This window comes from Chroicocephalus ridibundus, chromosome 3 (genome assembly GCF_963924245.1).
Source record: "Chroicocephalus ridibundus chromosome 3, bChrRid1.1, whole genome shotgun sequence".
Taxonomy (NCBI): domain Eukaryota; kingdom Metazoa; phylum Chordata; class Aves; order Charadriiformes; family Laridae; genus Chroicocephalus; species Chroicocephalus ridibundus.
Window position 1 is genome coordinate 17,564,778 of NC_086286.1, and position 25,417 is coordinate 17,590,194.

A 25,417-nucleotide genomic window follows, 5' to 3' on the forward strand; every position below is an offset into this window, starting at 1 on the left:
AAACGGAGCCCAAAGCAACACAGTCTGGAAGATTTAGTGCTCAGGGTACTGTCAGCACAATGTGAGGGAAGCATTTGATCCTGTGACACTGAAGAGAGATCTTATGGCTTCCTGGTACCGGGAGTTTGACCTGCTTCCCTCTGGCTTTCAGAAGAATCTAATGCAAAATGGCCCAGAAAGGAAAAGACAAATTCTCTCTGGCACCCTGAAGTCACAAGCCAGGCACCTGAATGCTTGGCATTGAGTTTCACGTCATGAAGTACTCAAAACTGTCAGAGCTGGGGTTTCTTGCGTTGCTCTTTTCTTCTTTGCTGTTTTTTTGGGTTTTGTCTCTGGAAGTCAGAAATTGCTGGGGGCATCTTAAAGGTGAGATTCCTATCTAATCACGACTCCAGAAACAGAGACTTTAAGAAAAATACCAAATACCCTGACATTTATGATGAAGCCTGCAAATCAGACCCTTTGACTAGATCCCCTTCCTCACCCATACTCCTGTCTGCAGTGCAGCAAGCTATGGGAGCCCACAGTCGCATGTGTGATACGTGTTTTTCCTGGCAAGCACTGCATTAAAAGCACTGGCAGGCGGTTTGGCATCTCAGCATCCATCAGTATTTGGAGATAAACACAATTAATCTCTAAGGATTTTGGTACTGTAACCCATGATTCTGTTCTGGTAACAGAGAGGAGAAACAAACCATTGGTCTCACGTGTCCATGCAGCACTTGTCATCCAGTGGGATCCCAACAGTCTCAGCCCACTGAGATGGGAATATTGTTAGAAAGGGATGTAGACAGCCTGCATGGGATCATAAAAAATCTTTCCCTCTTTAACTGCCCCTGCTCCAGCCTCTGGTAAAGCCCAGCAGCCAAATACCGGGGCTCTTGAAATACCGGATTTACTTAAAGGGGTGGTCCCCCAGGAAACTGGCCTGGCAGACGCCACTTCTCGTGGCTGCTGCCAGAGCATTCTCTGTTTTGTAACAAAACTCTGCATCCTCGGCACTGTTTGTGTTACTGAGGGCCCTGTGTGAGCACTAATTCACTGGTCCCCCGCTGTCCCAGGAGAAGGGAAGGGATGTGCTGTGATCCACATGCCACACCTGGGAGACAGAGACACAGAGCGAGGCAGCTCCGTTGCGATCAGCAGATTTATGAAAGGGATTAACGTGATTTGGCAACTCTGACACTACAAATCAGGATGACAGTTTGCCTACAGAGGAAATCGCATTGCAATAGAAAGAATCATAACAATGTAATTCTTTTTGTGCAGACATTCCTGTTTCAAAGCAAGACTCAGACTGCTTATAAGCACACAAACTCCTGTACACATTCTCAAAGTAAGGTTGAAAAGGTAAAGCGCCCAGAGCTTTGAGCTTGATCCTTTCAAGCAGTGTGTTTGAGCTCATTCATACAGAAGAGCCACCCACCCCTTTTAAAAAAGAAAATCCACTAAACCTCATCTTGTATAGTATTAATTTAATGGTTTGCATTCACAACCAAAAAAAAAAATCAGGCTAAACTTCAAACAGCCCTTGGTTACTGTCACCTTCTTTGCTCGTTTTCATGCTTGTGTGCCTGTGAATGTCTGTGTCTGGTTCTGTCAACTTCATGATATCTTACAGATCCCCAGCTGGTCTCTAGGCTGCAGGTTGTGGAGCAGCGCTGCGGTATTTAGACAGCGCTGCCTTTCCTTAGAAGTGAAAATGGCCCCAGCGAGAGGAAACACTAACAAGAAGCCATTTCTCTTTTGCTCGAACCCTATAAATAAACACCATATAAACAAAAGAGTATTTTCAGAGAAACTGGACAAATTCTTGGAAGAAATATTCCCCCCAGGATGATGGCATGCCGGAAATCCCTGAGCCACAAATCTCGGGAGGCTGGGAAATATTTGGGAGAGCAAGCACTGCTTGCTTGGCCTTTCTTATGTCAGCTCCTGGCAGATGGCCTCTGGGAGAGGCAGGATCTGAGTTAAACAAGCCATTGACTTGACTCAGGACAACTCTTGCGAGTCAGCCCTTACGTGTGCGTAATTTGCTTCTCTCTTGGAAACCCTTGGATGGAGCAGCGTGGCAGTAGGTTTCTTGAAACAGGTGAGCGCAACTCCACACTTCACTGCCAGTCACCTTCAAACTGGGTAAAGCTGGGCAGCGTGGGGAGCAACCACCTCCGGCTCCTGCTCGGATCATCTAGGCGAGCTCTCCTGGGTCTCTCGCTGTTCTCCAGGGTGAGAGTAAATACGCGGATCTGCCTCTGAACCAGTGGCGTCTGGTTCGGGAGCTTCTGTGAGAAGTAATTAGAAATAGCGAAGACCGCGGTATTGAGCATCCGTGTCCGACCGTGTGTACGCAGCACCATCTAGCGCTTTGCAGAGATTTATTTTATTTTTTTTCCCCTTCTTTCCCCGACTCTGTAGCGATGAATTCAGGGTACGTCCTCTCAACCTGGCAGGCTGCCGGCCTGCGGGCTGCCCGAGGGCTCACCGCGGCGGCGAACGTTCACGGCAAGCGTGACAGCCCGGGAGAGGGGAAGATGAGAGGCGCAGGAACATTTCGGGCCCTACCGGGATGCTCCTCTGCAGCTCCGACTGACGCACCTGCGAGCTGTCCGAAGCCCACCCGGGACCGAACATACCCGAACCCCTAATTGCAGACTCGCCATCAAACTAACGATAAATACTCGTCGAGGGTTTGGAACAACTTCATCGCTCTCCCCTTCTCCAGCGAAGCCATAGGACCGACGCCCTCTGCTGATGCGAGGGGACGTTACCGCCTCTGAGAGAGGGAAACGCGGGATTTAACTCATCAAGGAGCTCCTTTGTGCCTCCTTCGGCGCCCTGCTGCCGTCCCCGGGGACCGGAGGGAACTGCCGAACGGGACTGACGCCACCTGTCCAGCGCTTGACCGAGGGACGGCTGCTTCCCGCAGCACCGGCGGGCCGGGATACACACGCCGCCCCGTTCCTCTCCCTGCGGGCTCCCGGGGACCTCGCTCGGCGGCGGCCGCCGAACGCCCTGTCCTGTCCCCGGGGGCCGCGTGGCGCCGCCGCCACGTGACCCGCCGCCGCAGCTCCCCATTGATACACTGTAGCTACACCGGAACGTTCCAGGCGCCGCCAGGCACGCCGAATCGATGCCCGAGCGGCGGATCCGGCCGCCCGCTGAGGCGGGCGTGCGCGCTCGGTGCTCGGCTAGCTCTCCCGCGGACGGGGAGACAGGGAGCGCGGAGCGGAGGGTGCGCGGCGCGGGGCGGCTCCGCGAGCGGCGGCGATGGCGGAGCCGGCGGAGAAGCTGTACCGGGCGGAGTACGCCAAGAGCGGCCGCGCTTCCTGCAAGAAATGCGGCGAGAGCATCGCCAAGGACTCGTTGCGCCTGGCCCTCATGGTGCAGGTACCGCGTGGCGGGGCCTGGGCCGGCGGTGGGGGGTGGGCGGGGTTGACCGTTCGGCTCGGCCGGGGGCGGTGGGGCCGGGACGGGGCTCCTCTCCCGGCGCGGGGCCGTTCGGCCGGGCTTCTCTGCGCCGCGGCGGCAAGCGCAGCCTATTTTTAGCCGTGGCGCCTTCGCCCGACGCTCCCTGCGGTCTCCGCGGCCGCGCCGGTGCCCGCAGCAGTCTCACCCGCCGGTCCCTGCAGCCCTCCCCGTTGCTCCCGGAGCAGCGGTGGGGCGGGAGCTGCCGGTATCCCGGGCTGTGAAAGGCACCCGGAGGCGAAGCGGTGCCAAGTTCGCCGTTAAGCGTTGCATTGGAGGGTTGCAGAGGCGGAGGGGTCGGCGCGGGGGCGCGCACAGAGGCTCTTTGTTGCCATCCGGCGACCGGGGAAGCGGGAGGGGGGCGATCGCGGCGGCTTGGCTTCTCCGTGCCCCGGGAAGCGTCTGGCACTCGGGGCGTTTGGCGTCGCGTCAGAGGACGTCTCCGTCGGGTGCGCATTTTGCATATGAAACAGACCCGAAACGTCTCGGAGGTCGCGAACAGCCCTACGTTTTGCCTTCCGCCCCCCTCGGCAGCGGGGAGAGCCGGTGGGCTGGTGCTGCCGGCGGTAGGCAGCTAGTACGGGGCTGGCTGCCACACTGCAGGCACGAAACAGGGAGCACAACAGTAATTAGCAAACTGAATGTTTTGTTGCCGGTCGTTCTCAAATTATTTGCGTTTTGAGGAAGAGATTTGCTTGGCTTCCTTTGAAATTGAAGGGAAGGGCCTTGTCTGGTGTCGGAGGGGTGGGAATTGTGCACGGATGGACCTGGATGTGCCGTTTTGGGCCGGATGAAATCGCACCTTGCGGTGGGTGGATGGGGAGGGAGTCGGCCTCTCTCGGGAGGTGGGGGTTTGCTCGGGAAGGGCAAAGCGCTGCCTTCCCAGGCTGTGGATGGGCCTCGGCCTGTCTCTAGCAGGGAACATGGAAAGGCACCTCTAGCATTCAGGTAGCGCAGATGGACAGCGGGCTGGATCCGCTGCGTGTCCTGTGAAAGATGAGCGAATGCGTGTATGCGTATTTATGGAAGGCTGGCAAGGACGTGGGATGCGAGTGCCTCGAGCAAAAGCCCTGCAGATGGATGCTGTGGCTCCCAGCCCATTGAGGAGTGATTTCTGTGCGGCCCGGAGTCGCTTGTGCCCTTCGAGAGGGGCGAGGAAGGGCCGGGTCGCCCCTGGCCCAGGCTGCCGGGGAGGGGAGGACCTCGGCACCCCGCGGGGCAGGAGATGGATGCCTGGCTGCCCGGGCAGGGCTGGCAGGTCTGCCCGGCGTGGAGGCAGGAGCCGGTTTCCCAGAGGGGAAATAACCTGCCTCCGCTTTTGTTCCCTAGAGCCTCCATCCCCTGGGAAGGATGTGAAAGCTGCAGTGTTTGTTCGCACGTGTTCCTGCTGCCTTTTTCTTTTGTTTCTTGCTGGAGGTGCCTGCTCTCCTCCGCTCCTCCTTCCCTGCTCCGGCTGCTACTTCTCCAGATCCCTCACATTTGTTATCCCTTCCTGTCTGGCCCCGCAGTTTAAGCTGGTGCGAGGCAGGTTGGTCTGCTTCAGCTCGGGGGGCCTGTGGGACCGCAGTGTGCCTTCACTTCATTCAGGGAGTGTGTTTGGTTTTGTAGGGTCAGGTTTATTGAGCCATCTCCTGGGGACAGGTGGAGGGGGACAGCTGGGACCACGGCATCCCTCACAAAGCCACTGCCTTTTAGCCGACTATTTCCCCAAAACTGCTGGTCTTACACCAGCTATTTTTAATTTCCACCCCCCCCCCCCAACCTCTTGACTTTGATCTTTTCTGCAAAGGGCTCCCCACTGCTGGTTTTTGTGCCAGCAGAGCACTGTTTGCACCCTGCTGCTGACTATCCCCCCCCGCATTTCACCGGAGCACCCGGGCCCCTTGTTTCCTGCTGGGGAAATCCCCGGCAGAGCAGCCTCTGCGCCTCCTTCGGTGCACCAAGGTCTTTTGCAAATTGTGCAGACGACATTAAAGTTGTTAGCTGGGTGCTATTGCTACTGTAGCCCCCCTTTTGTTTTGGTGTTCCACGTGAAGAGCTCTGAATGACAGTGAGCTGCTCAGTGTTGGGCACAGAGCAGGCACCCAGGCCCTGCAGGGCCAGTATAGCTTTGGCTTTTGCTTCCAGGTTGAACTGAGCAGTTTCTGTTATCTGCATGCGCAACAGGAAAGCGAATCGATTTCTTCTTTTTCCATAGTTTGTTTAGGAAACTATGGTCTAGAGATAGGCGAGCTGGAAGAAGTGTAAACAAGGTCTGGCTCGCCTGGAGGTTTCATTTCCCACATGGAGAGAAGTCGTGCTCCAGGTACACAACTCCATGTGGTGGAGGAGATCTATGTGCTGCTTACATGGTTGCCCTCGAGATTGAGCCAGCTCTGTCCCCTTCCACGCACCCCAGTGCCTTGTGCCCCCTAAGGGAAACTCCAAACATGAGCCCAGAGCTCGGGGGTGACCAACTTTCAGGGACAGAGCTGTATGTGACTTCCAGACACATTGAGAGCAACTCCAGGGTGGCTGCTGGGTGTCTCTGGTGCTGTGAGGGTAACTGGGTAATCCGAACCCTGGCTTGTGGGAAGAGTCCAGCTGGAAGTACCAGCGTCCTTTTATAGTCTGGGTTGATGGCTAGTTGTAATTGGGGTTCCCAGCTCTCTTAGTCCCACGCTGTGGTCTTTGAAGCCCTTTCCTCCTCCTTCCTGGTTATGCACGAAACTGCTGTTGTTTTCAGCTTGGAGATCTCCCTGCTTTTGGTGATTGATACGTAGAATGCTTTACCAGGTCGTTAATTCTGTATCATTATTAATAATAATTATACAACCCTGAGTATTATTAGTACAGCAGTTGTTTGTGTGCGTTATTTGTAGCCAAACCACTCTACGGTTATTTTGTCTGATGGGTAACAGGAACAATGCCAGGTTGGTACTTAATGTGTCTGAGTCATAAGCAAGCGGAGCACTTGCACGAGGAGGCTGGTGTGAGGCAGGGCACTCTGGAGCAGCGTTTCAGGGAGGATATGAGTGATGCTTCTATCCTGATACAGGGGGGACTTTGTTGGGCTCTGGTGTTTCCCTTAAATTTTGGCTCTGCCTCCTGCAGCCCCCTCAGGGATTTCTTCAGGCTGCAGTCCTTGGAGCTGTTGCTCCTGTCCTCTGCCGGGAGAAGGGCTCTCCTTGGCATGGACAGTTTGCTTGAGAAGCGTCTCTCAAAGGGACTGTGCCTTGTGCACAGAGGTCCTGCAGAGTGAGACCAGCAACCTCTTGTGCTGCAGGAGTCTCAAAGGAGATTGCAGCAGATGAGCCAAGTGCTGTTACTTGTGTCTCTTTTTCCACAATCTCTGTTTTGCTTCGCTCATCACTGCAGATGTTCTGCTTCTCATAGAGGACCCTGTCTGCTCAGGGTTCGTTATAGCCATGCTGAGGCTGTTACCTTTTTGTTTTGAGCGGTACAGATGGGCTAAACAGCAGGATGATGAACTGGTTAAGCTAGGTAAATGCTCCCTCCATCTCTCTCCCCTTTGGGACCTCTCTCTAGCAGCTTGTCTGTCGTACTAGATTTTCTTCTTAGACTTTGTCCCAAATAGTATCTGTCTCTTAATTTAAAAAAAAAAAAAAAAAGAGAGAAAGAAAAAAGAAATTATTTGTGTTTACCCATGTACACCTTTTTTATGTTGGTTTTTTTTTCCGCCCTTGACTCTGTCCGAGTTGCTTCATCTTGGTCTAATGTGCCATTTTCCTAGTCGCCCATGTTTGATGGCAAAGTCCCTCACTGGCACCACTACAGCTGCTTTTGGAAGCGGGCTCGAATCGTGTCCCACACAGACATTGATGGCTTCTCAGAGCTCCGTTGGGAAGATCAGGAGAAAATCAAGAAAGCCATTGAAACTGGAGGCCCTGGAGGAGGTAAGCGGAGGTGTCCTGATGTTTGGAGGTTCAGCTGGAACCATGGTCTCTTCTCAAGCTGCTGTTGTGGTTACTTAATTGCCGCGTCTCTTCAGCAAGTGATGTCGGAAGAATTGCTGTGGTCTCCTCACGCTGCAGGGCTCAGGCCCTGGCAGAATGATCCAGCGTGTTAAACCAAGGAGGGAAAAAGCCAAATCAGTTCGCAGATGTACTGCTAAATATTTCTTGTTATGAAGAAATGTATTTTGTTTTCAGTTCTTTAATGCTAACAAATACTTTCGTAGTATGTTGTTTTAGTAGTACCTTCACTGTGGCATATGGGTATGGTGGCTCTTTGAAAATGTTACACCACGAACAGGCGAGTGAGGGAAGCAAGTGAGAAGGGTCTAAGTACAGACCACAGTAAACTCACCACATCTTTGTATAAACGAAGGATGCTGGGCAGTTTTAGATTGATGTCTGCCTGTTGAAACACAGTAATACAAAAAATAAAAGGAAACTAGCACTTGTGAAGAAGAGTTCTGCTTTGAAGCAGAGCTATTTGTGACTCCTGTTACAGTTAGTTCTTCAGTGAGATCTCATTTTATACTGCTTTCAGGGAAGAGGTAAAACGGGTCAGCTCTGCACACCTTTGAAAGTCTTTTAAAATCATTAAATAAGCAATCCTGTACAATTCCTATTTGGTCGCTTAAAGATTTCTTCCTATTTCAAAAGTGCTTTTAAGCATGGACTGCTTATCTTGCTCTATATCCACATTCTTGACAGAAGGATTGCTGGAACACAGAGGTTTATTAATTCAGACTGCTAACAATCTAGGACAGGGAATAAGAAATTAAGGGAATGCTTTTTAGAGCCGAACTCTGTATTTGCCTTTGTTCTCCAGGAAAAGGAGGGGAACAGGAAGGAGGTGGCAAGGCTGAGAAGAGCCTAAATGACTTTGCTGCAGAATATGCTAAGTCTAACAGAAGTACTTGTAAAGGCTGTGAACAGAAAATAGAAAAGGTAAAAAGCTTTTCTTAGTTCTCCATCTCTTGTCTTTTCTCCCACCAGTTCCAGTTCAAACAGTGACTTTTATAATGGCTTCCTGTCTGTCCTGCATATGGAAAGCACTTGCAGAGCTGCATTTCTGTGTCTGAGGAGCAGCTGCATTCTGGACAGCTGACGGTAAAGGCATCCCTCAGGCCTTGTAGCCTGGGCTTCAAACCTGCTGATGCTTCCTTTCACTTGGGTCTTGGAACAGGCTGGAATGCCGCTTGCCAGCATTTCTTGTGGCAAGAGAGACACCACTGACTGCAGCTTTTCCTGCTTGTTGCCGCACCGCAAAGATGTTGGCCTTTTCCTTCTCCTCAGCAAGACCAGCTCTGCGTGCAGTGTATCCATATTAACTCCATGAAAGTGGACAAAAACAGCGATGCAGCCCTGTAGTTGAACATATCTTGGTGCTCTGCTTTAAGGCAGTTGGCAAAATGAAGATGTGAACCTCTGATAGATGTGAATAGACGTGCCAGTTGGGTGAAGTTAGCAAGTCCTGGTGCGCTTGTATCTGCAGAAACATTGGTGACTGTTGTGTAGATGATTCCTTGTTGGAGCATGAAGTATTGCAGTCTGAAAGCACCTAAAACAATTACTTATTTGGCACCTGAGAAGTAATTTGCAGTAAGACGGGATGAGATCATGTTAGTATTGATGCTTGAGTGATAGCAACAGAAAGTTACTTTATAGAGTTGCCTGTATATGGTTTAGTCGTATGAGTTTTGCTTGTTCAAGTTTACTGGGAGTTGAGGGAATGCAGACTACAAGATTACCCATTTTAAGTGGTTTTTGAACAGAAAACTACTTAAGGCTGGTTTTTCAACCTAGAAGGAGTAAAGAAAGAAGCCGTAACTGTAGTGAAAAGGCTTGAACAAAAAAAAAAAGTTTCAGGCTTTGATAGAGGAACTGTTGCTATTTTACAGGTGTTTAGGAAGCATCATGTTTGTAACCAGCTTGTTAACATCCTGCTCTTTCCACAAGGCCTAACTCTTTTGTGTTGCTTTAATCTGCCTCAGGGCCAGATCCGGATTTCCAAGAAGATGGTGCATCCCGAAAAGCCGCAGCTGGGAATGATAGATAACTGGTACCACCCGGACTGCTTTGTGAGCCGCCGAGCAGAGCTGGGCTTCCTTCCGGCGTACGGGGCCACCCAGCTCCTGGGCTTCAGCATCTTGAAAGCTGAAGATAAAGAAACTCTGAAGAAGCAGCTCCCGGCTACCAAGACTGAAGGGTACGTGGGCAATTTAACAAATTGCATTGTCTAGAGGAGTCGTGGCTTGCCTTCAAATACGTCCACGTTAAATACCTTGTGACATTGTTGTCTCTCTTAAAGAGTATTGGTCTTAGGAGGATTTGGTCCTTCCTGTGACCTTAGGCAGATGACAATAGACAAATTCCCCATCCCCGGGAGCCTGCAGTCCGCTTGCCCCCTCTGACTGCCTTGAGAAAATGCAGAGACCAGCAGCTGTGACTTGGAGGACTGATTTAGGGCTTTCAACCATAAAATAATGCATGCTTAATACAAATGGATACTGGGCGCTGCGCCTCCTTGTGTGATGCTGTTATCAGTGATGGTTTCTCTGCTCTAACGGCTTGTCAGAGAATTGATTTGACATCTCTTATCTATGAGCCACTCACTGATCTGTGGCAGGCACCGAATCTGATAATGGTGTTTATTGGCTGTGTAGTGCTTACACTTGGATGCTTTTGTTTGCTAAATCTTTTTTGGTACAACTGAAACTTCATTGCCTTGCATTGAAATTTTTAGTGGAGGCTCTTGACAGAACTTGTACTGACAGAGAAGTGCTTCCCGGTGGCTTGCTAGCTTTGGTCAATCTTTCTCTGTTAACGAAGGCTTTTGTTATTTGTTTTTGAAGTGACTTTGCCTAGAGTCGTGCTTCATAACGCAACCCAGTGTTGTATTGTCCATGTGGAGGAAGGAGCATAAGGTATTCCTGAGTCCTACGAACAGGAAAGATCTTGTTGTAAAACATTGAGCTTCTCCGTGTGCCTTATAGACTGAATTCAGCTTTACTTTTGCAAGGATTCGCCATGGAACTACCCAGTGAGACTGATTTTGGGTTCCAAGAACCTGTAGCCATGAGAAATCAGTGCAGTCTTTGTCAGTATTGGTCTTCTGGTTACATGGCTGATGGGCACGGCATACTGTTCAGAGCCCTGCATGTATGTGAATGTCATTCTTGACCACAGGTGACAGAGCAGAGCAAGGATAAATGGATCTATGTGTTGTTAGGAGGTTGCCATTCAACTTCCACGCTTTACTGTTGGTTGGCAAGCAGTTGCTCCAGCAGCGTTCAGCAGTGGTGCGGGTACCGTGGGGAAGGTCCTGCAGTGCCTCAGGAGCAGCCAGAGCTCCGTCGGGTTCTGTGCTGTTCATCTCGCTCTTCTGAACCCCTGAAGGCTGCGACGAGCTGTCTGCGTCTGCCCGGCAGCCTGCCGTCTTTTCACACAGGCATTTTACTACTGTGTGGGTTGCAGGATGTAAGCAGAAGTACAGTTTTAATGCACTTGCAGCTTTTCAAGTAGTCCTTTGATTTTTGTGCCGAGGTGCATGTTCTGCTTTGTCCTAGAACAGTGTGTGAGTTTAACAGGGTTATTTGTAGTTTTCTCCCATGTCTTCAGCAAAGCTCTAGAGATTTGACTGTGTAAGTGTTTCTCTTGTCTGCCCTGACTCTGCTTTTCTGGGCCACTTCTAGGATGCTATGCAAAATAAGAAGGCTTTGTAGAGATAGGCCACAGAGTAGTTTGCCAAGTCACTGTGTAAATAAAAGCCTAGGATTGCAGTGGAAAAAGGCTTAGGCTGGTGATGTAGGGTAATGTGAACCAGGACCTCATGCCAGAGAAGCAGCAAGACATCTCATCTTTCCTGCTTTCTAAGCGCTGCATGAAAAAGTCCCTCAACTGTGAAGGTGCTGTCTGGCTTTTATGCTCCACTACCTTTCTTCTGCTGTTTGGGCTGTGTGCTTGAGCCAAGGGTGTTAAGGGTCAATTGGAAAAATAGTTGTCTGTCAAACAAATTGAATGAGTGAGAGTGTAAATAAACAGAATGAGTGGAGAGGTGTGGTGTGCTTCCTACCTGGTGATTTTCTGCCAAGAAGGCACAGAATTTCTGGAGAAGCCAAAAGAAAAACACCCTGGAAGCTTGAACGAGATGCAGTTACCTTCGATAATTCATCTTGTGCATTTGGTCAGATTACAGAAATTAACGATAGAAATTACAGCATCTCACAGAAATGATGTTACAGCATCTGCTGTAGGTGAGATTCCCAAAATGATCTTTAAAGATACTTCGTCCAAATTACATCTTGACTCAGACGTCTCTGCAATTGAGATGTGACACATCCAAATTCATATGCTGCTTCTGCTTATCTAGCCCATACTCCGAGGAGAAGCTCACACTTTGGGACTGCCCTGTCAGCCCTTTCCGTAAGGGCGGTGGTGTGACATGCCTATGGCAGATGAGAGAACTGAGGTGCCGAGCAGGGCTACCAAGAATAGATTGGAAAATCCCTTCCCTCTGAAGGGCAAAAATGGGAAGGTTTACTGCAAGGATGCTGGCTTCTTTCCTTGGTCAGCTTTGGGTGAGACATACCGAGCCTCCCCTGGGCTTCGGGCTGTCGTGCCCCAGCACTTTGCGGGCCTGGGGGAAGAGAGTCTTGTGTCCTTGCCAGTAGCTTCTCTGTGGAAAGAGTGCTCGTGAACTGATGTAGGTAATGCAGTAGCAGCTTGTGAGCTCCCTTTGACTGTGCTTCTTTGGTAGCATGTGTTTCGCCTTCCTGCTCCAAGCTGTGATACTTTTCCTGTATTTTCTGCCTCGCTTGTTTGGGTAGAATTGCTGCCCAGGACAGGAGCAAAGTGTCATTCTAAAGATGTCGTGCAGCACCGGATTAACTGCAGAGGTTGCCTGAGGCAGAGGGTAAGTACTCAGATCAGCAGCAATCTGGCGGTGCTTTACAGGGAGGAGAAAAGAGGAGTTCTTGTTCCTCCCTGTGTCGGCTGCTTAAGTTATCCAGGGTTGCCCTTTCCAGCCTTCATGTTCATTGTAGGGAGGGGAACATGAAAAATAGAGAGCAGATGATAGGGAAGGGCCAGGCTAGAGTGGGACGCTTCACCCCCCTGTTCATCTTCTCAAAAGTTGTAATAAGTCTTGTAGCTGTGTATCCCCCAGGAAGGTGAGAAGAAGGAGTTTGTATTGGCTGGTAGTACCAGTCCTTCAAAGCAAGCTGCTGTGCCATACCCGTTCACTGTGGGAAGACTGTCCCTTCCCCAGCAGGAGGAAGGGTGTGCGCAGGAGTACCCAGCTGCTGTTAGCAACACACAGTGTTTGGTCCCAAGGACGGAAGATAAAATTCATGTGCGTGTCAGTGAGCGTGTATTTTGTCGATTGTTCTAAAATCTGCTATTTTGGGAAGATGCAAGATGAATTTGGCTTTACCATTCCCTTCTCCAGGCTGTATAAAATGACGATTAGTGTTTGCTTTAAGCCTTGGTTGGGCATAGCCAGGGACGAAAGAGAAGGTGGTGACTGACTGATTTATGCCTCTCTGGAATCGGGATGATCCCTCCTGCTCTGTGGTTTTTTCAAGTGGCTGGAACAGGTACAGTAATTGCTCTGTGAAAGCAACCCGCTCCCCTTAACTCTGCGATGAAGCTGCCAGAAGTGTGAGTCCCTGCTGGAATTTGGAAGCTTTCCCTGGGTCACGGGGCCTCTCGGCAGGGTGACTGCCTTCCAGCGGCTGGTTTGCTGGCTTTCCTCCTGTTGGAGACTGGGAGACAAGTTACGGCATAGGATTGAGCGCCGGCTTGCTGGAGGTGGCCTGTCAGCCTGGGGAGGGAGAGGCACTGCAGATACACAGTGCTTGGGCACCCATCCTAAATACTTGCATTATTAAGCCCTCTGTCTTGGGAAGGTGCAGCAGAGCGCTTTGGGCTCAAGCTGATATATTTTTGCCAGATGATGTTGTGTACCCGTGACTGTTAAAACTTACCAGAATTCATGATCCTCGTGGCGGGGGCTCAGTGGGTGCTCTGGTCTTGCCCCTTGCAGGGGCTGCGGCCAGGGAGGAGAGGGGACTTGCTTGTCCTGGGGACTTCTGAAGGCACAGCTGTGTGTGTGCGCTGTATCCAGTCCCACCATGCTGGTTCCTACTTGCCTGATTTAGAAAACAAGATGGAGCTTTTCTAAGAAATGCAAGCAATTGCTGGTAGCACAGTGCTGCTGTTGTGCCCCCTGAGGCAGCGTGCTTCACAGCATAGCCCCAGCTCAGATGGGTGGGACCTTGCAGGGGGACAGCTGAAAAATGAGCTCTTCTGCAAAACCAGCCCCTTAAGGACTTGTAAAGTGCTCTAAATCATGATTTGGTCAGAGGAGCTAATGATGGGCTAGTGGTGGCCACAGCAAATAAAACGAGAACTTGGCCTGATTTTAGGGCCAGGACAGTTACTAGAACTTACAGGTCTCTAACGTTTGAGTCTTTGGGAGAAGAGTACCTTTTGACATCCTCGTGCAGCTTGATATCTAATAAGCTGTCATAAAGGGTTCATCTTAACGGTAGCAAAGTACTGGAAGTGAAGTGTTTAAAATTGTAAGTAGGAGAGCAATCGAGAATGTCAACTTTATGGCTTAACCGTCAGCCACAGCTTATAAAGTTAAGAGAGATGCTTTCTTAAAAAGAAACCTGGCTGGTGTTTTGAAATGATAGCAGCTCTGTCAAAATGAGGTGTGAGATCCAAGCTATGTTCATGCTGTGCCTCAAGTTGCAGGCCCATCCTGCCTCAAGTGGGGCAAAATATTTCCTCACGAGGAGAGCACGCACTGATTTGATTTACCAATATTGATGTATTTTGAAGTCAGGCAGACCAAGGGGATGAGACAACTCTGGAAACATAAATGATCTTCCTCTGAGGTCTCTTGTCATTCTGAAGTCTGCCAAAATCCCCTGGTTTTCATTTGGCTTCCTCTTCTTTCCAGTCTTTCTCGAGCAGCGTTTGCTGTAACTTCTCCCTGCACAGCTCTAAGGCCCCAGCTACTAACAATAAATTCCCTCACACACATCACGAAACCGCTGTCAGCCTGGGAGCACTTTACAAGTAGAAACTTCCTCCTGCCTGATTTAGAGACCTGACTTAATTCCAGTCTGAAGAGAAACTAGCTGGGAGATATCTATGTGTTAAGACTATTAATGTTATCATGTTTGTTGTCCTTTATGTCAATGTGGACTGTATAAGCTGAAAAAACAAGCTGATTCAGCTGAAATACGCTATAGTCTTTTAATCTACACCTCCTCAGATTTGGAGAGTTGTGCTTATATTCAGTGATTCTTAGGTACACCTTTAGTGTAACTAATGCAGGTGTAGATGAATATGCCTGAAAATGTTGCCGTATTTCACGTACTCTTCTGCCAGACCATACAGTTACCCTGCAGAAAAGCTCTAAGTGTACCTGACCTGATTGAGGCGGCTCGCATTGCGGAGCCAAGTACGTGTCTACAATCTAGCACCGAGGAATTTGAAAAATGGGTTTGCCTGCCAAAACTGAGGATATTCAAGCCTCTGCAGATATCAGCAGTCAGTAAACTGAACTCTGGTAACTGCTGGAAAGGCATTTAAATAACTTCCTTTCATTTGTGTGTGTTTTGTTTTGGTTTTCTCTATTAGAAAGAGAAAAGGAGAAGAGGTAGATGGAAATGTGACTGCGAAAAAGAAACAGAAAAAAGAAAAAGAGAAAGAATCAAAGCAGGAAAAACAGCTGAAGGTGAGTTTTAGCTGACCACATCTTAAAACCAACTTTGTTAGAAGAGTGCAGTGTCAGCCCCTCACTGAAGAGCAGTGGCACCTAGAGGGGGGGCTGTACCTGGTGCCCAGACAAAGCGGGCTTGCAGCACAGCCGGTCCTTGTGTCCTGGCACAGGAGACGCCCTGTCACTAAGGCTTTGCTGAAGGCAGTTCACCCTGCGGCTGTCTCCTGAAAGACAGGAAGGAAATTTTCTAGGACTTGTGCTTATTGGATTTAAATAGATTAGGTAAAATGCCTTCTCTCTCAGGGAGACTGGTTCTCTGGTCCTTCCTGTATCGTCTGGTTGTGAGTCCGAGTGCTGTTGCAGAGGAGCTTGGAAACCAATAAATAGCTCATTGTCAAAATTAAACAGAGGTAAAGTGCGGAACTAGATTAATGAGAAATCATCTCTCTCTCACCCTCTGGGGAGCTGTGCTCAGTTCTTGGGTACAAGGTGTGATAGATCACAGCTTTCTACCTTTCCGTTTCTAGAATACCATGGGAAGAATCCCCAGTTAGAGCACCAGGAATTTTGTATTTATTGAAAGTTTGGCATAGGTACTTCCCAAGAAAAAAAAATAAGCACGCTGCTTTTGCTGCAATTGAAGTCTTAATGGAGCTGTAGAAAAATGTTTTTTCCGCCTTTGAACAAAAGTTTTGTTTTGTGGCAGTACCTTAATTTTCAACAAAACTTAGCTGAGACATTATCAAAGTTTTGCTGCTGCAGTGCAGATGTTTAGGGCAGATCAGGGTTAACTTTGGGTTCATTAATTTTTTTTAACAGCATTTCATTGAGTATGATCATTAACACTGAAAATTAAACCATTTAGTATGGTCAACCAGTTCTTCCAAGGTAGAACACATTTTTGTCTGTAGCCAGCGAATAACATTCAGAAACTGAGATATTTTAGGATGCTACTTTGCTGTCCAACCCTTTCACCTTTTGTAGAAAGGCCCAAAAGAATGTGCAGGCTGTTCTGCACCGCTGCAGGTGACTGATCTGGTAGAAATTCCTCTTATGCATAGATGGCTTTAAAGAAGAACAGTGGCAAACAGCATTTCTGGTTTTTATTTTAATGCAAGGCTCAAATGCAGCCACATCCACGCTGTTGGCAGTGTCAAGTAGTTAGGTCATGTTTGCAAAGGCTGTTGAGAGCTTGCTAAGGGTAGAAGTGTGACAGACACACGGGTTCCACTCTACCTAAAAGTTAGCTGTCTCGTTAGTATTGCTTGTGCCTTCTTGTGTGGAATAGTGCTGTAAAGGTTATTCCATGGCCTTTCTTCACATGTACATGATGGAGAAGCCTTGGTTTATACGGAATCCCGTAGGGATGTCCTTCCGCGTGTAGTCTTGCGAAGAGAGAGTACTTGCTGAAGCCGCGATGTGCTCATGTATTCATGCTGAAATCTGAAGCACATGGCTTTAAAGACCTGTTCTAAGTATTTGGGTAAAATGTATGACTCTCCCTTTTGGTAAAGCTACTGGTTCTTGGTGCTCTTCATCTCACGGTCTGCATTTAAGATGGTCTTGCTAAAACCTCATCTACATACTGCAATTTCGGGACTACTCTTAGCAAGCGATCAATTGCAGGTAGTTAAGCCACTGGGTTCTGTCAACAGGAGCAGACGGAGCTGATTTGGGGCATCAAGGATGAGCTGAGGAAGGTCTGCTCCACTAACGACCTGAAAGAGCTGCTGATCGCCAACAAGCAGGAAGTTCCATCAGGGGAGAATGCTGTGAGTTGGTCTGTAGTTGCTTTGCATGTGTGCTGGGTCTTTGAATCGCTGAAGCTGACCTGAACCAATATTGCTGCAAAGTCCGCAAGTCTGAAGCATGTTCCTAACAAAACACTTCAGAAAGGAATTCAGTGCAAAGCCCAGTCCTGTTGTCCCAGGACTCTGATACTAGTGCTGTTACACTGGCTTGCGAAGGGCTGTGTGGTCGTGTGTGATGCTGAATTCAACACCTTAGTCTCGGTGATGTGCCTTTATTCTACTATGCCCAAACTGGTCCATGGGGGTTTTTTGTTGCTGGCTCATCAAGAGCAGGTTAGTTATGGCACTTCACATTGCCTCTCTCAACTGTTCAATTATTAAAAAGAAGCAAAAATTGCACAGATTGTTTCCTGTCATCTTTTCTAGAGAAAACAGTCACTTTTCAGTCTGTGTAATTTGTGAAAGTCTTCTCTCTTTTGGAGCCACGCATCAGTTGAAATATTTGTATTTATTAAGACTCTTTGTAAGGATTGTGGGCTGGGATGTGGGAAGTGTCTAGACTCAAAATGGTCAAGAAATACGCTCTGGGTAAAGTCCAGAGGAAAACTGGGACTTGTCTGAGCCTACACGCCCACCTACCTACTCATGCGCTCAGATGTGGTAACTCGTCTCCTCTTTGGCTGTTGTGGGTCGGATGCTGTGTGCTAGATATGCTCTCCTGAATGCTGAATCCAGATAGGAGATACTGCAAGTTGTGGATGTGAGCAGGTACGGTGTGACCGGGCAAACGCTGTGTCATGTCTTTAAGGCGTTGTACATCAATCAGTTCTGGTAATAGTGTTGGTGTACGTGCAGCGTCTGCACGACAAGCACTGGAAACGTCTGTGTCTGCATGCCAGCAGCCTGACAGTTATTTTCTTGTGCAGCCCAGCGTAGTGCAGTGTGTGGGCTTCCAGTCTTCTTCTGCCATGACCTGTTTTGTGTTCTTTGTTGCTTTAGATTTTGGACCGAGTAGCAGATGGGATGGCATTTGGAGCTCTGCTGCCCTGCGAGGAGTGTAAGGGGCAGTTTGTGTTCAAGAGTGATGCATATTACTGTTCGGGGGATATTACTGCCTGGACTAAGTGTGTTGCTAAAACGCAGACTCCCAGCAGGAAAGACTGGGTAATCCCAAAGGTGGGTGTTTACTGCAAATTTGATAATCTGAAGCACGTGTCTTAACTGATGTTAAGAAATCTCCTCTTGTAAGGAGATTGAATAAGCACAGCTAATGCATAACTAAATCATTTTTTTTCCGGTAATGCTAAAATGAAAGAGATGTTGCTGATTTGATTTGAAACTCATCATTTACTCTCTTCTAGCTTTGTTTTCCCAGTCAGTAAAGTGGGTATTTGCCTAACTTAGTATAAATGTCTCGGAAATCCTTTCCAAGACCTGCAGTAAATGCCAACATCTGGCCAGTGCTCAATTTAGACTTTAAATCTTACAATAGTATTTGTTGGTTTTGAACTCTACTTATGCTTCCGTCCCACAGGAGTTCCGGGAAATTCCTTACCTCAAGAAATTTAAGTGTAAGAAGCAGGACAGGGTATTCCCTCCAGATGCTGCGACTGTGAACTCTGCGCCTCCTCCCTCTGCTTCTGCTCCTTTGGCAGAGACCGTGTCTGCACCCAGAGGTAGGCAGCCGGCTGGGCATGGGTTATTGAAGTTCAGGATGGTGTGTAATGCTATTCCCAGCCAGACAAGCATGCCACCCTGAAAGGCATGCTGTTCTCCTGCTCCCAAGCAGGCAGAGCTCTCCTAGTAGAAAACCAGCATAGCGGAATCTCATGTGCTTCATTTTCCTAGTGCAGGTAGACCTCGATATGGTGGGTTGCCTGGGGATGTGGGCTTGAAGTCTTGGTTTTTTTCTAACAAATCATTTTGGGTATTTGTTGGTGGTGAAGAAATGATGTGTTTGCAATGAATCAGAAACTTAAAGGCTGATGTTGCAAAATGTGTCCTGAGGGAGACCTGCTGCGAAACGCCTTCTTGCTTGGTTTCTTGGGGGACATCCAGGGACCTACATAATGCCAGATATTCCACATTGTGTTAGGTTTTAAGGGCAAGAGGTTTTTTGGTTTTGTTTTTTAAATCCTCTATTGGGGTTTGGCTTTACCAATCACTGGCTCCCCTTATGCAAAAAAAGATGCACTGTCTCTAGCCCACAAATTGGCAAAAGGTTGGATTCCAGAAATCCCCTGTACACTGTTGGAATGAGTTGCTTGCTTTGGTGATGTAGCCTGTCCACTAAGAGCTATGCTGACCTCTTTTTTACTCAGCCTTCTTAGCCCTGGCCATAGTTTTGGGAGCAGAGGATTATTGTTAGTTGGTGAAAAGGGTGGGAGTAATTATGCACAGATCATTTTTTATACAGATCCAAAATCATCAATTTTATACAGATCATGTTATTTTAGCAATGAAGACAAAGTAACACAGGTCTTGGTTCTGATTGTCAAGTTGATTCCAGCCCCAGCGTGCCTTGAAAGTAAACTCAAAACATTGACCAGAATTAAAGCTAACTTACTTTGTTTGCTAGCAGCCTAACTAATCTGAGTTGGGGGAAAATGAGGAAACAAAACCCTCAGTTGGTCAACCAGAGTTAATAGTATTTATCTTTAGCAGTGCAGATATGCTCTTTGACACTTGCTGTGTAGCCTCAGATGGTTACCAGTTTGCTCCTTACTTGTTATGGGGTTTGCATGGTACAACCTTGTACTGTCTATAAGATCAAGACTCGAATGTACTGTGATATAGGAACACTGTTGCTTCAGAATCAGTCGTCTCTCTCCATCCCATCAAAACCAGATTTTCTTTTGAAGAGTTGGGAGCTTTCACGTTACTGTGAATTTCTCTTGTGCTGTCCAGGCAGCAAAAAAAGAGGGAAGGAGAGCAGAGTCTCTAGTAGCACAGTGTTGAAGCAGACTTTTTCTTTTCTTTTTTTTTTTTAATTAATTAATTAACTTTAAAAAAAAAAAAGAAAAAAGGGGTAAATAATTTGCCTACATATCCATCTTCCCTGTCTTGAATCCCTTCTGTATGTTGGCAAGTGCTGAGCTTTGTTGCATTTCCTAGGTGGAGGGGAGCTTCCTCCTGCTTGCTTAATGCAGGTCAGACCTGCTTAGACCCTTGTCTCCCTGTCACTGGACTCGTTGTTCTGACTGGGGGGGATGCCGTCCCTCTCTGCTTGTTACTTGTCGGGAGGGGGCTCTGCCTGTTGCTAACATGCTGTGCTATTTCTGGACCCTTAGACAAACCGCTGACCAACATGAAGATCCTGGTTCTTGGAAAGCTGTCAAAGAACAAGGAGGAAGTGAAGAGCATTGTGGAGGACCTGGGAGGAAAGATGACGACAACAGCTAACAAGGCCACCCTGTGCATCAGCACACAGAGTGAGCAGCTGTGCCTTGGTTACTGGTTGCACGGGTAACAGAGCTGAGCAGATTACAGAGGACACGTCCTCGGAGCTGTCTGGGGATCAGTGTTTGGATTAGGGGGAGTGTTTTGTGTGCGCACGTGGCCTTAGTGTGCTTGGAAAAGTAAAGACAGATGTGTGCTGTTTGAGTTTTACTTACCTAGCACATTAACCCTGCCGGTTGTGCCGTAAGGCCCTGTCAGGTCTGCAGCAGCTAGAGCTTGGGTCTGTATGCAGACCATGGTGGCATGCAGGCCACCCCTGTTGGGATGGCAGGTGCTGCGTGGGGGCTGTGTCCATGCTTGCCTTGGAGAAGCCACAGAGCTGACTGGGCGCCCAAGGGCAGTTGTTTTCTCTGCTGGCAACTTAGGGTCTGCTCTTGCTCCCTGTTGAAGTCAAGGTGGAAACTGGCTGCTGAGGCAGGAGATCTGCTGCCGCCTACCAGGAGGTCCAAGAGGGACTGGCGCAGCCCCAGCCGAGCTCCAGAAAAGGGAGAGCTGGACCAGCCAGGCAAAACAGGAGTGTTCCTGTTCTAGCCCAAGCTGCAGCTTTGAGCTGATAGGGATTTTGTTCTCCAAAGAACATGGTGAATCCAAAATGTGGTGGAATTGTGTTTCCACAAACTGTTAGAGAGCCCTGAATCATGGCCAGAGGAAGGGGCTAAAGTTTGAAACCTCACTGATGTGGGTTTTTTTCCTCCATTTCCCACCTTTCCTCTGCAGAGGATGTGGAGAAAATGAGCAAGAAGATGGAAGAAGTGAAGGAGGCCAAAGTCCGTGTAGTCTCAGAGGAGTTTCTTCAGGATGTGAAATCCTCCAGCAAGGACTTCCAGGAGCTTGTGTCTCTCCATGCGCTTTCACCTTGGGGTGCGGAGGTGAAAATGGAGCATGAGGAAATGGCCGTGGATGGGAAGTGCAGCAAGCCCCCAAGTACAAAGAGTGCTGGGAAGGTCAAAGAAGAACAAGGTGAAGAACAAAGTGGTTTTTTCTCCGCGGGCCTGTTCATTGCTGTGCCGCGCACAAAGCAAACCTGGGTATAGTCTATCCTTGCCCTTTCCTTGAGTTCTCTGCCCTTTTTCTCATAATAAATAATGAGACCTCAGGGCAAGACTAGCTTTAAGTAAACACAGAGCTGTCTCCTGAGCTGGCTGTTGTCTCCCCTAGTTCAGTCTTGCTTCAGAGATCTTCCGTGCTATATGTGCCGAGGCTCCCTGACATCAGTCCAGACTCTTTCTCGTTGTAACTCAGCTTCTCTGCCAATTTGGGTCAGTGCTGCAGCTCCAAGGAGTTGCTGGGGCACCAAGGTGTGACAGACACTACCGTGACCCCCCAGGGGGTGTTAGCAAGTAGGGCAATACTGGGGTCCAGAGCAACGGGTCTTTGTTCTACTTGGTTGGGTTTTTTTAACGGAGGGGGGAAAAATACCCAACACCAGTGTCATTCCTCATCAATACCATAGAGAGCTTGCGCTATTAATGCTCGACAGTGAATGAAACTGTCGGGTCTGCTCGCCTATCTTCAGAACCTGTTCTTCTCCATGTCCTCCAAGTGTAGGTTTTTGTCATACAATTGGGTGTGTTATTGCCAGACTATATCACAGCAGTAGCTTCTCCAGGGGACCTGAACAACCCCCATGGCCTGTGAGGTTTTTAAATCCCACTTAAACACAACCACAAATGTGATTTATCTGCTGTGCAGGTGAAAAAAAAGATATGGCCCACCTCTTGGGGCCAGAAGGAAGGAGACAGATAGAATCTGGGGAGATCTTACTTTTCATTTAATTGGCAGGGTGGGGGCTGTGAATTGGCTGCTAAAACCAGGTAAAAAAAAAGAGCCATTGAAGTCATTGTGCTCATATGCTGGGAATCTGATTTGAAGTCTCCTTAGGGTGATAATTATGCAAACTAAGAATTTAAGTGTTGATTCAAGTCAGACTGTGTTTCCTGCCTAGGAAAAAAAATTAACTCTCTTTTCACTTCAGGACCCAGCAAGTCTGAAAAGAAAATGAAGCTAACAGTTAAGGGTGGAGCAGCAGTAGATCCTGATTCTGGTGAGTGATAACAATGGCTGCGCCTGCACCGCACACAGTCTTCAGGATGCATGATTGTTTGCAAAATGTTTTTCTGTGAAAGGATAAGGGTTCCATCAAAGGAACATGAATTTTTAAACCATTTTTTCTTGCTATTCAAGGAAGGATATTGATTGACATCTAAAGCTGGATATTCCAGGATTTTCTAGTGCAGCTTTTAGAAAGACCACTTCAAATGGGGGAATGCACCTCGTTCAGCTTCAGGAGCATCTGTCAGTGGGGTGAATAAAGGCCCAGCCAGCAAAGGCCACAGGTCTGGCATTAGCACCTGCCCCCAGACTCTTCGGGGCACAGCTGATGCTGCTTTCCAAACCGACGGTGCACAGACATTGTTCTGTGAATTCACGCTGCATCCAAGGCCAGCCTTTGGTTTTTTGGTCCATTTGCTACCGTGACACCTGCAGAACTGTGTCTCTCTTGAGAATCTAGTGTTAAATACTAGATTTTAGATGGCACTTTGTCAAAAGCTACAATTTTTTTTCTCTAGTTAGAATTAAGGTTTACTTCACTATACCTAAAGGTGTGCACCCACAATTTATTAGGAAAAAAAAATGCTTCAAGTAGTTTTGAATGAGCACATGGTCACTGTTTTTATGGTATTTTTGTTAAGATTCATTCTACTTTATGAAACGTTTGGGTGAGTGGAAATGTAGGAAGGAGACCTAAAATGGTAACCTCCTCCGTGTTCTAATTTGTTTCTTCTCTGTAGGTTTGGAGGATTCTGCTCACGTCTTTGAAAAAGGTGGAAAGATTTTCAGTGCAACCCTGGGCCTAGTAGATATTGTGAAAGGAACAAATTCCTATTATAAACTGCAGCTGCTAGAGGATGACAGAGAGAACAGGTGAGTTTAGTTTTCACTAGAAATACTTTTGTTCACTTTTCCCAATAAATACTGGGGTTTTGGCATGTACAAAAGCCAAGTATGAGTAAAGTGTCTTTGTGAGGAGATATGGATAGATATATTTATCTCTAAAAAAACAAACAAACAAAAAACCAACCACAAAAACAAACCCAAAAACCCCCACAACCAAACAACCACAAAACCCACAAAGCAATCAAACGACAAATGACCCCGGGGGAGACCTCCGCTCTGCGTGGAGGCATTTCTTGGTGATGTTAACAAAATCTAAGTTGGGAGGTGATGCAGAATTGCTTCTGTCAGTGTTCATTCCTGCATCCAGGGATGAGCAAGGTGGTGTGTGGCTGGTGTCTGGGTTAACTGGCGATCAGAAGGGCTACAGTGCTCTGTGACTGATGGCTGCCCTTGAAAGTACAGGAGCAGAATTTGGTGAATGTTCCTCCGTTCTGACATCAAGACCCTACATGTAAAGTCTGTGATGTTGGGAATCTTTCCTGTGTTCTCCAACTTACTCTTGTCTTCTGATTGTAGAGCTGTGAGCTTGGGAGACAAAACCAGATTCTGGTTATTCTACCACAATGTAGTCCTGAATCGAGTGCCTTGAGGCTTAATAAAATGCACTGAAATGGTCAGGGGACAATCATGTGTTTGGCTTTCCAGTCTCATCGGGCGCATGGCAGAGCTGTCTGGTGATTGTGTTACTGAGTAGATGAAAAAATGGAGAGTGTTCTTCAGAATGAAACTGCCTCCCTGAGCACATAAGGGACGCACAGACATCAAGGGGAGCTAATGGCTGTCAGCAATGACCCTGGTTCAGCTCCGGATTTATCACACTTTACCAAGTTCTTCATAATAAGCTTTTGTTGATGCCTCTTGTATGTGGAGTGTTTAACTGGATCTGTGATTCAGTATATGGAGGGATCTCAGTGCTTACATTTAGCGCCTGACAATTTGGAAAGCTTGATTGGTTGTATACCTATAAATATTATGGAAGTTCACCCAAGGTGGTGTCAGCAATATAAACAAATGCTTTAATTACTTGATTTCTCTAAAAATCTGGACTCTAGGACTTTGAGTCCCAGGCTTACACATGCCTGGTGTTTGTTTTTCAAATATAAGACCCCAACAGTCTGAAGAGTTGTATTTGCAAAACATTAAGACTGACGAGGTATTACCCTCTCTATTCCTGCTGTGCATATATTTATCCTCAGAGATGGAGCTGGTGTGTAACACTGGAGGGGGTTTTTGGTTTGGGTTTGTTTGGGTTTTTTTGGGGGGGTGGGGTGGTGTTGTTTTTGGGTTGTTGTTTTGTTTTTTTAACACCAGTCCTTGGACCTACACTCTGGGGTGGCTCTTCTGATCCTCTCCTGCAGTTGCTGATAGGGAATGTCTTCCATAAAATTAATGGTATGCAAGTGGCTGATTCACGTGCAGCCACATGGTTGTTGCAGGATCGGTTTCATTTGGACTGAGATCTGGAGCCAGAGTATCTTGTGTCTGTTCTTTTCTCACGTTTCACTTCTCCAGATACTGGGTGTTCAGATCTTGGGGTCGCGTAGGCACTGTAATCGGGAGTAACAAGCTGGAGCAGATGCCATCAAAAGAAGATGCCATTGAACACTTCCTGAATTTGTATGAAGAGAAAACCGGCAATTCTTGGCATTCAAAGAACTTCACTAAATATCCAAAAAAATTCTACCCACTGGAAATAGATTATGGACAGGTAATTCCGAAATGTCCCTATACCAGGCGGGGCATTGCTTAGCTGCTTTGCTGTAACTGTTGTGTTCTGCACTTGCTGTTGGATCACTTCCAGGTAACAAACCTGAGGAATGAAGTGCAGGTGCAACTGTTGCATCTTCCCTGTGCTACAGGAGGAGAGCCGTAGATCAATGAGTGTCATGCATTAAAATAAATGGGTTGGGAAACCAAGTAGTTCCCCATTTTCAAGTCTGAAGTCCTTTCAGAGCTTGTTCCTGTTTACTCTGTAACTTTAACGATGTTAATCTGAACTTAATTCAGCAGTCGTTTCACATGGAACCTGTCTGAAAACACCATTTTCTTTTAAACAAAATAGATACTTCTCATCTGTCTTCTGCATCCAATATTCT

At 47.9% G+C, this 25,417-nt stretch overlaps 1 protein-coding gene across 1 annotated transcript in view; it reads left to right on the forward strand.

Moving 5' to 3' along the window:
• The first annotated feature begins 3,187 nt into the window (after nt 1-3,187).
• PARP1 (poly(ADP-ribose) polymerase 1) overlaps nt 3,188-25,417 on the forward strand; it is a 34,081-nt gene continuing 11,851 nt past the window's right edge. The window contains exons 1-13 of the mRNA XM_063328179.1: nt 3,188-3,387; nt 7,199-7,361; nt 8,245-8,363; nt 9,410-9,624; nt 15,072-15,168; nt 16,809-16,925; nt 17,904-18,080; nt 18,439-18,580; nt 20,195-20,335; nt 21,081-21,323; nt 22,339-22,407; nt 23,156-23,288; nt 24,834-25,029. Of these exons, the coding sequence (XP_063184249.1) occupies nt 3,268-3,387; nt 7,199-7,361; nt 8,245-8,363; nt 9,410-9,624; nt 15,072-15,168; nt 16,809-16,925; nt 17,904-18,080; nt 18,439-18,580; nt 20,195-20,335; nt 21,081-21,323; nt 22,339-22,407; nt 23,156-23,288; nt 24,834-25,029 (1,932 nt within the window). The 5' untranslated portion in view covers nt 3,188-3,267. The remainder of the gene's footprint in view (nt 3,388-7,198; nt 7,362-8,244; nt 8,364-9,409; nt 9,625-15,071; nt 15,169-16,808; nt 16,926-17,903; nt 18,081-18,438; nt 18,581-20,194; nt 20,336-21,080; nt 21,324-22,338; nt 22,408-23,155; nt 23,289-24,833; nt 25,030-25,417) is intronic.